Raw genomic sequence first — 12,500 nt, forward strand, 5'->3', positions numbered from 1 at the left:
CACAGAAGCTGCACCTTAAACTTATCCCTTATTGATGATAACGCTCAAATAAATCCCGGGAAGGATCGGCTGAACCCGCCCACATTCACCACCTGTCCGGTACGCACCTTAACCAAGCGCCAAAGAAAAAACGGTCAGCCTCCACCACTGCGTTTCGTTATGATAATGACCCCAGGTCGCCACCATTTGGTACAAGAATTAACGCATTTTCCTCGTTGTCTTCGAAGGCCACTGATTGATCTATATAAGTATCAACCAGCCCAGTTTGAGTTATAGTTTGTCTTTCGGTTTCTTCATCGAAATAACTAACATGAAATTTCTGGTAAGTGCCCTTAAGCAAACCTGCAAAGCGCCACCGATAATGCCATCTTTCCCTATAGGTGGTTGCAACATTGGCGCTCTGCGCTTCAGCCCATGCAGGCATCATCCTGAAGGGGCCCTCTGGCATAATCACCCCTAATGGCCCCATTGGACCTGATGGTCGTGGCGCTGGCGCTGGATGGGTGGGAGCTGGAGCCTGGTCTGGTGACGATGGCAGTTGGGATGGTGACGACGGTTCATGGAAAGGAGAAGGTGCATGGGGAGGCAACGATATTATCTTAAAAGGTACCTTGCCAGACCCTTTTTTCCTTACAAGCAAACTAATGCGCCGTTTCAGGACCATCTGGTGCCATCACCAAGAACGGCCCCATTGGACCCGACGCCATTCAAGCCGGCTGGGGGGGCGAAGGTAAGACCCTACACCAACTCACCCTTTGAGTCTGAACGCAATTTTATGTTGCAGGTGCTTGGGGAGGTGATGACGGCCAATGGAGAGGAGACAATGGTAAGCAAAACACTTATTTAGAAACTCGTAGGTTTTACGTAATCGTTGAACCTTTCAGGTGCCTGGAACGGTGGATGGGGCGAAGACGACGGCCAATGGAAAGGTGACAACGGTAAGTCGCTAGTTTGGCGTTAATTCGATTGGTTCGCTCAGTAACACGTGAACCGATAGGCGCATGGAACGGCGGATGGGGCGAAGACGACGGCCAATGGAGAGGCGACTCTGGCTCATGGAAGAAATGGTAGACGCTGGCCACCAGAATTGCATAGTATAGTGTAAATAGTATGGATCGAAAGACTATGTTGACTATTTTACAACTGTAAATAATACCTTTCGTAACTAATGAATAAATCAAGCTCTTTGTTGAAATGTGCTCGATTACTTATTGAATCCAAGTCCAAACAGAGAACAGGGAACTGCACCTGGATAACTAACAGTAATTATTTACGATTCCTTATGCTGATGGTGCCGATTTCACTACCTGCATAAAGATGGTTTTTAGGCTCAAATTTCCAGAGTTTGTAAAGCTAAAAACGTATTTAGTAGGTACCAATAGTAGGTTATTTTTTCTGTACTCCCATGCAATGCCTACTGAAGAATGATGCCAATTTTCAATCGCTTTGTATAAAAAAAACATTTCAAACATAAAAGGCCCCAATCGAGCTAGAGAAGGAATATCCGCAAAATTGGCACTATTGAGCCTGGCGAAGTTAACATTCTTGTTGAATGCCGTTGAATGTTAGAAGGAAAGAAGACAAATTGATTGAAAGGGAATTGAAGCATAAAGCTGTTTCGCATGCCAAAATTAGCGTCTTAATACTTCAATCTGTCATCTATCTTTCAAGGTTATCAGTGAACAGTCAGAATGGGTCCAATTAGGGAAATCCTGTTATCGTGTCTAAAACCGCACAACCAGCCCGGAAAATAGCACTACACGATAAAGTGAACTCTTCTATGGAAAAATAGGCAATTTTCCCCGCAAAATGTGAAAAAACCACAAAATGTTGGGAATATTTAAGGAACCGATCAGGAGTGGCGCCATCAAACCTGCAACTAATTTTGCGCAATGAAATGACAGCAACCCAAATGGAATTTGGGAATACATTTTTTATTAAAGACGAACTGGATTTTTGAAACTCCTAAAGCGCAATTACGAATTTCAAACTATGGAGAAGGAGATTTCCAAGAGTTTAAATATCCTCCCTCATTCATCAAAAATGCGCAAAACTGTCACCATGACAGCTTTCAACAAACACTGTTCGGAACTGGTCCATAATGTCAATTGTTTTTGTCAATCATGTTCGGAACTGGTCCACAATGTCAATGGTTTTTTCTTGTCAATCAATTTATAAAACTGCCAATTTGTATTTTTCATAATCTAAAAACATCCTGTTACATATTAGTTGGTTGTAATCAAGAAGTGTAGATAAAAGGTTGTTGTTTAAATCAGTGAGAGTTCAGTCCAATATTTTTTCATCATCGAAGGCAAGCAAAGCCAATTAATGGTACAAAGAAGAACAGAAAATAAACAAACACCGTTATGTCACAGAGAAGTAGCAAATGTCAATGAATAGAAGGTGGTTAAAACGCACTTTGATGAAGAAAAATTGTTGATCAAAGTATTATTTTTATTGAATGAATCTAAAAGTGTTATTTTTCGGTCAGAAGCGATGATCAAAAAGAAGCACCTTTCTTTACTGTTCATTTGTTTTACTTTTACGCACGGACTTTTACGGATATGTGCGCAAAAGCAAATCTGACAAATTAAAATTGTCACTGTCATAAAATATTTGAAAGTATTTTCATTAAAAAGTAAACGACAGGCTTTTTCAAGAAATTACGTAGGTTTAAAGAGAACTATTGGTCATAATTTAAAGTTTACTTACAATTTGTAAATTATAACTTTGTTACAATTTCAGTCTTCAAAGTCGTTCAAATGGTTTATTTTTTGTGCTCGCCGATGTTGCCACAAGCAAAACACGATTTTTTTAAAGATCGCAAATTTTATGCAAAATATGCAACACCATACCGTGAAAGCAGCACTTGAATTGTTAACACTCATTGTTTCACTTGTATATGCTTACAAAAGTACGCTTTTGAAAAATTACGAACGTCAAAACATGACAATTTCAAAAATGGCATTGACATCAAGCTTTATATATGAAGTTGACGGCCTTTATTTTTGGCTATTTTTATTTCTTATAACTTATTATTCGTGTTATGTCCTTATTCGAAGAAAAAATATTGTTCGACACGAGGGCGAAAATCCGTTTTTCGCCCTTGTATCGAAAACTACTATTGAAAATATAATGACAATGATACGTTCAATTTGTCAGATTTACTTGTGCGCACATGTGCGTAAAAGTCCGTATGTAAAAGTAAATCTTCTAAAGCTTCTGATCGAAAAATTGCAGTTTTAGATGCATTCGAATAAAAACGGCTATTATAACATTTTCAGTCGGGTTTCTTCGAAAGATAAAAAATGCATTAAAATGAATGTGAAACACGAAATGCAAAGAGTCTCAGTTCGGGGCCGTTTCGCATACAAAGCGATAATGTTTCCACCTCAGTACCATTGGATTTTCGCCACCAGGATACCATAATGAAGAAAATATGCAATAATGCAATGTCACCTCGACCAAGCAGTTCTTTGTCTCGCGGCACACCCACTAGATAAGCAAAACAAGAACTATTTCAATTTTCCCAATGAAAAAAGCGGTTTATGTTACAATTTCTCATTATTTTCCGTGTTACTTAGGCACGTAACCAACACGTTCTTAATATATCATACACACATGTAGGTATACCTACAAGAAATTGCCTTAGTCGTGATTACATAAGGAATGGCCAGCAGAACCACCAGCCATTAGAAAACTTTGAGAAACCAAACTCAAATTGCCCTTCTTATCTGGGAACATTAAAATCTATGCGTAGTAGAGAAAAACAATGACTTTCATGCTAACTAGTTTGCTCTATTGAAAATAAATAATTACACATTAAAGACAGGTGGAGGCAGTTGCGGTTTTTCCAAGAGCCACTCCTGCGGCCATCATCAGGGAACCAGCCAGGCCAATCGGGTTTGTATCCGAGTTGCTAAACGAAGAGTGCTTTGCAGCAAGAAAAATGACGAATTCAGCAGGGTAAAGTGAGAAAAAGTTATCTGCAGGCATCTCGATCTGAATTAGCCAATGCCCTTGGTCGTTGGCCAGCTCATTCCCGTCAGGATCGCCCAAGGAAGGGCCAGTTTATTGTCGAGTTTAGTAGGCGTAGGGCAGGCCTTCTAGGGTGGGGCCCCACAGACCGTCCGCTGCAATTTTGCCCGACGGCCCTTCAACGACAACGGGAACAGTTTTGGGGCCGCTCACCACAGCCCCAGCACCGGAAACCCCAATGCTGCCGCCTCCTTTCGTAAGCACAGCTAAAATTATTTATCACTCAATAACTCGCCCCTTTGAGCCCGAACTAGCTTACCAGCGCCATAGCTGATTGGGGCCGAATAGGCGACTGGGAGTGAAGGGAGGAGCAAAGGCCCCGAAGTGAGGACCGATCCATGACTGACTCCGGAGGTGAGAACTGCTCCAGTGCTGCTGGGGCCTGTGAGGATGGCGCCGGTATCTTTGGGGCCATCAATGATGGCTCCAGTGCTCTGCATGCACTTGAATTATTTCGGGGGCTTTCCAAGGGTTGCTAGGGCTTACCTGAGGTCCTGAGAGGAGAAGTCCTGAAGTTACAGGCCCGGAAACGGACAGTGGAAGAGCAATGGGGGCCACACCCCATCCATAGCCACCAGGTTTGGCTGCTGCCAGAGCCGCAAGAGCGAAGAAAATAATCTGCAATTTTCTTTAGTAGAAACGGATTTTTTGATGGTCGAGACACCCGAGGACTTACCAAGCCTTTCATCTTGGTGTGGTTGAAACTGCTAAATTGTGCCGAATCAAAGACACCCTCGCTTATAAGCTAAAAAGCCGGCCTTCGCGGCACGGAGCTGCCTACTGGGTTTTTTCGCGAGATAAGTGCATTTTTTCGCATACGTGCACGTACCAGTCGCCTAATTGCAACACGGACCTTGAGTGCAGACTTGGAGGGTGTGTAGGCTCCATTCAGGATCCGGCCGGCTATTTTTGGTCCGAGCTGAATATTTCTCCATGGTTCAGCTGTTTTATGTGCCTTGGTGATGTATGGGCTCGGGTATGCAAATGAATTGCCATTTTGTCGTTGGCCAGTTGCATAATCCGGTTCGAATTGTTATTGGTTGAGTGCTTGGCGAGAATTTCGCTCGCAGGGCATTCATTAAGACCCAAAGGGACGCCCTGTGAGTACATGGGGCTTCCAATCTCGAGCAAACACCTAAAGATCTGACTGGAGAGATTATGAGTCAGCCAGCTTTATATTAATCGCTTTCTGATGAAATCTTTTCGGGTATTGCCGATAGGTTGAAAGCAATCAAGGAAGGTCGAAAGTTGGCCCTCAAGTGTGCGAAAAATTGGCAGCGGTTTGTCTAAGTTCACGTTCGCTAGGCCGATTTATTCGCCCGAAACCACCCTGGGGATTTTGCTGAGTTCGAAACTTGGGGGTTGATACTCCAAAGTGCGCTCTATCCAGTGCCCATACCCCAATCCAATTTTTTTGCAATTGATGTCCAAAAATTAGGCCTGGGTAACTCAGTAAATTTTTAGGAGTTGCGCAGTGCTGCGCAATGGCTTGGTGCGCCAATTCATCAAGCCGGCGCAGCAACTCAGTTCCGTTTATAACTAACCGAAAGTTTCGCTTAAAAATGCTGACAATCTAAGGCATTTTCCGCGAAAAATTATGAAATAAATTTCGAATCCTTCGTCGCTTTGTAAAAACATTTGAAATCCCTTTGCAGCTTCGAATTTGGAACAAAAATCAAACAATTTTCTATCAAAGAACGAACAGAATAAGCGAAAGTTTATAACAGATTATTTGGAAATCTCATAACCGCCATTCCTCTGAAGACTGTAGAATTTGTTAAAAAATGTGTTTTTTTAGTTTGCAGTGATTTTTTTTGCTTTACTTTATACTAAAAAACGCTCTATTTTGTAGAGTTTCACTTAACAATACTGGCGATCTGGAAGACTTTTACGCGAAAAATTACAAGATAAATTTATAGCTTTGTAAAAGTATTTTAAAAACTTTTGCAGTGTCGAATTTGGGACAGAGACGAAAATAAATCCCCACCGTTTTTTCCCGAAAACCATTAAGGTTTTCACCAAAACCGATCACAAAACTAAAAGTTTTTAATCGAAAACGCAAAAAGCATTATTTTCTGATGATTTTCTTCTTTTTTTGACAATAATGGGGTATTTTCAGTCAAAAATAACGCTTTCTGATGAAATGTCTTCAGGTATTGCCGATAGGTTGAAAGCAATCAAGGAAGGCCGAAAGTTGGCCCTCAAGTGTGCGAAAAATTGGCAGCGGTTTGTCTAAGTTCACGTTCGCTAGGCCGATTTATTCGCCCGAAACCACCCTGGAGATTTCGCTGAGTTCGAAACTTGGGGGTTGATACTCCAAATCCTATCCAGTCGGCTCTATCCAGTGCCGTGCCCAGCGATTTTGCATCTATGCGAAATTTTTTGCAATTGATGTCCAAAAATTAGGCCTGGGTAATTCAGTGAATTTTTAGGAGTTGGTGCAGTGCTGCGCAAATGGCTTGGTGCGCCAATTCAACGAACCGGCGCAGCAACTCAGTTCCGTTGCTGGGAAAATGTTGATGACTTTTTAAGGCCATTTATTAATAATGTTTTTAAAATGTCTTCCAATTTCAGAATTTTCCAGTTTTCGCTAAGTTACTCTTTCATCTAAATGCTCAATTTTCTAAAGTTTCGCTTAAAAATGCTGACAATCTTAAGGCATTTTCCGCGAAAAATTATGAAATAAATTTCGAATCCTTCGTCGCTTTGTAAAAACTTTTGAAATCCATTTCCATCTTCGAATTTTGATCAAAAATCAGACAATTTTCGATAAAAAAACGAACAGAATAAGCGAAAGTTTATAACAGATTTTTTGGAAATCTCGTCACTTCCGTTCCTCTGAAGACTGTAGAATTTGTAAAAAAATGTGGTTTTTAAGTTTTCAGTGAATTTTTTTTGCTTTCCTTTCTACTAAAAACGCTCTATTTTGTAGAGTTTCACTTTAAAATACTGACGATCTGGAGGACTTTTACGCGAAAAATTACAAGATAAATTTATTCAGTGTCGAATTCGGGACAGAAACGAAAATAAATCCCTACCGTTTTTTCCCGAAAACCATTAAGGTTTTCTCCAAAATCGATCACAAAACTAAAAGTTTTAATTGACAACGCAAAAAAGCATTATTTTCTGATGATTTTCTTCTTTTTTGACAATAATGGGGTATTTTCAGTCAAAAATGACTCTGAAGTGAATTTTTAGGAGTTGGCGCAGTGCTGCGCAAATGGCTTGGTGCGCCAATTCAACGAACTGGCGCAGCAACTCAGGTCCGTTACTGGGAAAATGTTGATGACTTTTTTCAACTTTTCTTAGATTTAATTTGAAGGGCATTTATTAATAATATTTTAAAAATGTCTTTAAATTTCAGAATTTTCCAGTTTTAGCCAAATTACTCTTTCATCTAAATGCTCAATTTTCTAAAGTTTCGCTTAAAAATGTTGACAATCTTAAGGGATTTTCCGGGAAAAAAATATTTTTTGAAATCCCTTTCCAACTTTGAATTTTGAACAAAAACCAAACAATTTTTTATAAAAAAATCGAACAGAATAAGCGTGATTTTTTTTGCTTTACTTTCTACTAAAAACGCTCTGTTTTGTAGAGTTTTAATTTAAAAATACTGACGATCTGGAGGACTTTTACGCGAAAAATTACAAGATAAATTCATAGCTTTGTAAAAAATTTACAAAAACTTTTTCAGTGTCGAATTCGGGACAGAAACGAAACTAAATCCCTACCATTTTTTCCCGAAAACCATTATTATAATTAAGCATTATTTTCTGACGATTTTCTTCTTTTTTGGCAATAATGGGGTATTTTCAGTGAAAAATGACTCAGTGAATTTTTACGAGTCGGTACAGTGCTGCGCAAATGGCTTGGTGTGCCAATTCAACAAACCGGCGCAGTAACTCAGTTTCATTTCAGAAAACGTCACTATTTATTTATTTGCCAACGTTTCGACTTTCATTGGGGTATTCTTTAAGGCTCCAATTATGTGTGAACTTTCTGTCAAACTAGATTTATTAGAGTGAATTCATTAATATAATTCTCAATCCGCAAAATCGCATTCGCACAATTCTGCACTGCAGACTGAGATGATGCATAATTACGAATTTATTAAAAATAACTAGTGCCTTGCCATGAAGATGCATTCACTATAATGAAGCTACTTCGACAGAACGTTCACAAATAATTTGGGCCTTGAAGAAGACCCCAGTCAAGGTCGAAACGCCGGCAAATAATTAAATAGTGCGGTTTTCATCAGTGTCCCACACCCGTTACCTTCAACCTAATTTTCCGATTGGGACACCAAACAACCAAACGAAATTGTGACTTAAATTATGAGTTAACAAAATGACGTAACCCCTTTTTTGGTTGTTTGGGCAAAGTGGTAAAACATTACTCATAAAAAATGTTGATGACCCTTTTTTCAAATGTTAAAATTCTAGTCTAGGGTCGCGTAAAGCTTTAAACCACTTTAATAGATGAGTTATAACTCATCGGCTATTGAGTTATAACTCATCAACTCAGAGAGCGGCAACAACTCAAAAGCGCAACTCAACACAGTGTCACCCAGGCCTACCAAAAATTGGTTTTTAAATTTGCGGTATTTAGATAAATAGTGAAAACCTATCAAGATCGTTTTTGGAGTCTTGACCGCCTTTAAAAGTATTTTTGCCAAAAAAACGGGAAAAATTGTTTTTTCAATTGGTTTTTTCTGTTCTGAGGGGTGATCACATGGATCTCCCAGTCAAGGGAAAATGTCTCTAAAAAACCTTTATTGCGCCCTTGATACATTTTAATTTTTTGCGCCCAAACGACGCCGTAAATCAAAAAATGATGCTTTTAAGAAAACATTTCGGCATCCCAAAAGTATTTAGCCGCGTTTTTCCCAAAGTTTGATGAGTTTCATCGGGTTATTTTTCACAATATTCAGACTTGGCAGGATTGTAAATGCAATTTTTTCAGTAAAATTGAGCGAAATTGTTGCTTATTCGTAGAATTTATTCCGAATTTCTCGCAAACAGGCCATAAATGAAGAAGCTCGTCTTCACTCATCAGGATTTTTGAAAAACAGGCTCCCGTTGAGCTTAAACGTCCATTTTGAGTCAAAATCTAGGAACACTTTCAACTTTCAGCCTCAAATGTCTCCTTAAATTAAAGTCCGGTTAAAGACGAAGATTTTTTAGAATTTCTCCCAAACAGATGATTTGTGTCAATAAATAGGCTCCGCCGCATTTGTGCCCAATATTACATAAAACGATTGAATACAGATCGATTGGAAGAGGTGGACCAGAAACAGGCCACTTCGATCACCTGACCTAAACATTCGGGACTTTTAACCAGTGAACAGAAGCAAAAGGAGGATTCAGTCCCTTGTTCCTGAATGTTTTCTAGTTAGAATTTATAGTGCCACGACTGTTAAAAGCTGAATTTTAGACCTCTTCCTACAGGACCTAACTTTTAACTTTTGCGCCTTAAGACATTGCGTTACCTGCATGTCATCCGGAGTATATTTTGTTTGATTTTAATTTTGAGTAAATTGAGGTTTTTTGAATGAATGGCCCAATAGGGTCAGGGGTGTAGATTGAACAACAATAGGTTGTATGCACGCCTATTAAGCAAAGTATTATTTACATAAAATCTAGATCGTTAAATCGCACGATTCCGGTGTCGAATGCACGTTGCACCCAGTTAGTTTCACGACATGGGCAACACCCTTTTTGTTGGCATTTTTTCAAAGTGCATCTAGCTCAATATCACCTGAAATCGGTTTTTCGCTATCGGAAAAGCCGGAGCGGCATCGTCTTCTTGACATTAAACGACCTAGCGGAAAATGGTACTGCCCACAATCAGGTGACACGATTTACCGTAAGCACATTTCCTTTCTATCTCTTAGCAGTGTCCGGCTAATAAATAATTCCTGCCAATTAACATTGAGTTTTTTCCTGCCGTAAATATGGCCATTTTTCATTCATTATCGCTGTCTAAGAATGGGTTCTCTGTTGGCGCACATTGGCGACCGTGTGTGCTATTAGTCATCAAGTTCCTGCTTCTAGATGGAAAATGCCTCTGCTAATCCCAGCCTAATCAGCTCCCAAAGAGTTTTTGGCACTTTAGCTAAAAACGCGGGCGATTTCCTTTGGTATGCGGGTTTTTTTGCTAGTAACTCAAGTCGAGCAGTTTCCACTCGAGCGACATGCAAATGAGCAACCCGAGAACAAACGACCTTAGGATATAAATTTCGGCCTGTGTGCCTTACACGTACCCACCACCCCACCAGTCTGATGTAATTTCAACGGTAAATGAACGAATAGAAATCATATTATCCATCGATAATTGCAAAACGGATTTTTTCCCCAGTTCCGTACACGCTGTCGAAGGTCGTAGTGCGATCTATATATACTGGGGTGTAGCCGGTAATAGGGCACAGTCAAGTCCAGCTCTCAAGACAAGACACCATCTAACAATGAACGGTTTGGTAAGCTCACTTTGCCTTTGCCTTCAGCCTTTGGTGCTCATCATTTATGCATTTCTCCATAGATCATCGCCCTTGCCACCCTTTCCGTTGCTTTCGCAGCCCCCAGCGGTGTTCTCCTGGGAGGACATGGTTTGGGACTGGGAGGACATGGTTTGGGATTGGGAGGAATCGGCCTTGTTGGCCCTTCAGCCCTTGGCGTGTCCGTTGTTGGTAAGTTGCAGGCTCCCGGAAAAATCGTTCAGCTTCCAATTGGGTTTCCGTGCAGGCCCTGCAGCCCATGGAGTCTCATTGGTGGGCCCCTCCACCCATGGAGCCGCTGTTGTAGGACCTTCCACTCTTGGAGCCACCGTTGTTGGACCTAGCGCAGGCCCTGCTGCCGTTATTGGCGCTAGTGCCGGACATTCAGCTATCATTGGCGCTTCTGCCCATGGAGCTGCTCTTGTTGGTAAGGCTCACAACTGCCGAACTATAAGGTTCCATTACTCAATAATCGAACTGTTTTCCAGGACCCTCCCTTGGACTCGGAGTTGGACTTGGCCACGGACTGGGATTGGGTAAGTCCCCGACCAAATCCTCTCCCAACTGTGACTAAAGGGTGTTTTGCAGGAATTGGCGGCCTTGCCCATGGAGTGACCGTTGCCGGACCACCCACTGTTCCCGCCACCATCACTGGACCATCCGGAACTGTGCACGCCGCTGGTTTGTGGGGCCCAACCCTTGCTCACGGCCATGGTGGGCATTGGTAATTCGCCCCCGTAAGCCCGACCATCCAATGCCCAGCGGTTAATCATCCGGCAACATACTGGGAAGCTCAAGCAACTTTGTAGGTGTATTGCCGGATGTTTTTACCGCTTTGGGTTCAGTCTGATTAGTTTGCTGTGTGACCTGTTGTGTACTGCCTCTGGTTCATTATATGTTCTGTATATTTTGTACCATACTACCTTTGTAAGATAGCAATTGCGTTCAATAAAGAACTATTATTGACAACTTTTGCCCTTTTTTGCCCGCACTACGGTCTACTTACCAGCAAGTTCCTGCTGCTGTGGTTTAGCTTGCTTTCAATATTAATCCTCGTTCTTTGAAGCAACTAAGCTAAGAATAAGAAGAAGTTCTGGCTGCTTGTCGGGGAAAGCTGTCAGTAGAGGAAATGGGTTCCTGAAACTTTAAGAGCAGGTGTTTGAAGAACCGTTGGCGCAACTAAGACAATTAAATTGTTCAGTTTTTTCCGCTGTTTGAAGAGAACCTTCATTTAAAGACTTGCAACTAGAACAGGCAAGAGTGGAGGCCGAGTAGTTTTGCGCTATTAAAGAAATTTGAATTGGTAAAGGCCAAATCCTGCGGTGGCAGTACCAAGAAAAGCCGGGAGATCGTGCAAGGAAATGCGTCTTACAACAAAGGCGTGGCACTGGCTGCACATAAACCTGAATAAAAAACTGTAGCAAGGACTCGTAACGGTATAAATGGGAAAATATGAGGTAAACAAATATCAAAACTGGTACCACATTGTCATTTCGCGTAAACTGGCCGGTGCCTGTTGACGGGGAAGTTTGAACATGCAGCTCGAACTGGTACGTACAACCCTATACTTTGCTTGCTACCTGCTTCTAGCTCACCACTTATCATGGTGGCACTTGTGGATTATGGGTACTTAACCATTTATGGCACTTGTTATGTAAGTTAATGGCTTTGTTTACTTGGTACTGCGCCATTCACTTGGTTCCAACAAGAGACAATGCGGGTGTGGAAGCAAGGGAATTTTTCTTGTTATTGGCAAGTGGCAAGAACCTTTGCACATTATAAGTCTCAAATCGTGAAAAACTATGCTTTTGTAGTTCAGTCGCGATTAGAATCAAACAGTCGCATTCTACAGGGTGGTTTTTTAGTGCGAGAAGGTCCATTATTTCCGTTGGTGTTAAACTTTCGAAAAATAGTTTCATATAAAAGTTGTTGACGCACAAAGTGCGCACATTTTAAAAATATCTTATAT

The 12,500-nt window shown here is 41.1% G+C and overlaps 3 protein-coding genes and 1 long non-coding RNA gene across 5 annotated transcripts; 2 read left to right on the plus strand and 2 right to left on the minus strand.

Moving 5' to 3' along the window:
- Positions 1–208: 208 nt before the first annotated feature.
- Positions 209–1,195, plus strand: LOC109537592 (protein FAM98B). The gene is made up of 6 exons (XM_048670424.1): positions 209–322; positions 381–606; positions 659–730; positions 785–826; positions 885–938; positions 998–1,195. Exons 1-6 carry the CDS (start codon positions 311–313, stop codon positions 1,069–1,071), a joined length of 480 nt encoding a protein of 159 aa, XP_048526381.1. The 5' UTR covers positions 209–310; the 3' UTR covers positions 1,072–1,195.
- Positions 1,196–1,918: 723 nt separating this feature from the next.
- Positions 1,919–2,747, minus strand: LOC125505813. Of its 2 annotated transcripts, none has more exons than XR_007282434.1 (2): positions 2,713–2,747; positions 1,919–2,204 (listed from the first exon to the last, which is right to left on the minus strand). It is a non-coding gene; the product is annotated as an uncharacterized LOC125505813 (long non-coding RNA). The 2 variants fall into 2 exon arrangements; XR_007282433.1 differs by having other exon boundaries at positions 1,919–2,215; positions 2,713–2,744.
- A 1,030-nt stretch (positions 2,748–3,777) lies between these two features.
- On the minus strand, positions 3,778–5,452 carry LOC109533493. Its single transcript, XM_048670425.1, has 4 exons — positions 4,715–5,452; positions 4,525–4,656; positions 4,298–4,472; positions 3,778–4,244 (listed from the first exon to the last, which is right to left on the minus strand). Exons 1-4 carry the CDS (start codon positions 4,724–4,726, stop codon positions 4,084–4,086), a joined length of 480 nt encoding a protein of 159 aa, XP_048526382.1. The 5' UTR covers positions 4,727–5,452; the 3' UTR covers positions 3,778–4,083.
- A 4,975-nt stretch (positions 5,453–10,427) lies between these two features.
- LOC125505812 (acanthoscurrin-1-like) lies at positions 10,428–11,500 on the plus strand. Its single transcript, XM_048670423.1, has 5 exons — positions 10,428–10,513; positions 10,576–10,723; positions 10,779–10,958; positions 11,020–11,067; positions 11,120–11,500. Exons 1-5 carry the CDS (start codon positions 10,502–10,504, stop codon positions 11,257–11,259), a joined length of 528 nt encoding a protein of 175 aa, XP_048526380.1. The 5' UTR covers positions 10,428–10,501; the 3' UTR covers positions 11,260–11,500.
- Positions 11,501–12,500: the final 1,000 nt, after the last annotated feature.

Source organism: Dendroctonus ponderosae, unplaced genomic scaffold, assembly GCF_020466585.1.
Source record: "Dendroctonus ponderosae isolate FM_Combo_2020 unplaced genomic scaffold, Dpon_F_20191213v2 Dpon_F_20191213_1, whole genome shotgun sequence".
Lineage (NCBI taxonomy): Eukaryota > Metazoa > Arthropoda > Insecta > Coleoptera > Curculionidae > Dendroctonus > Dendroctonus ponderosae.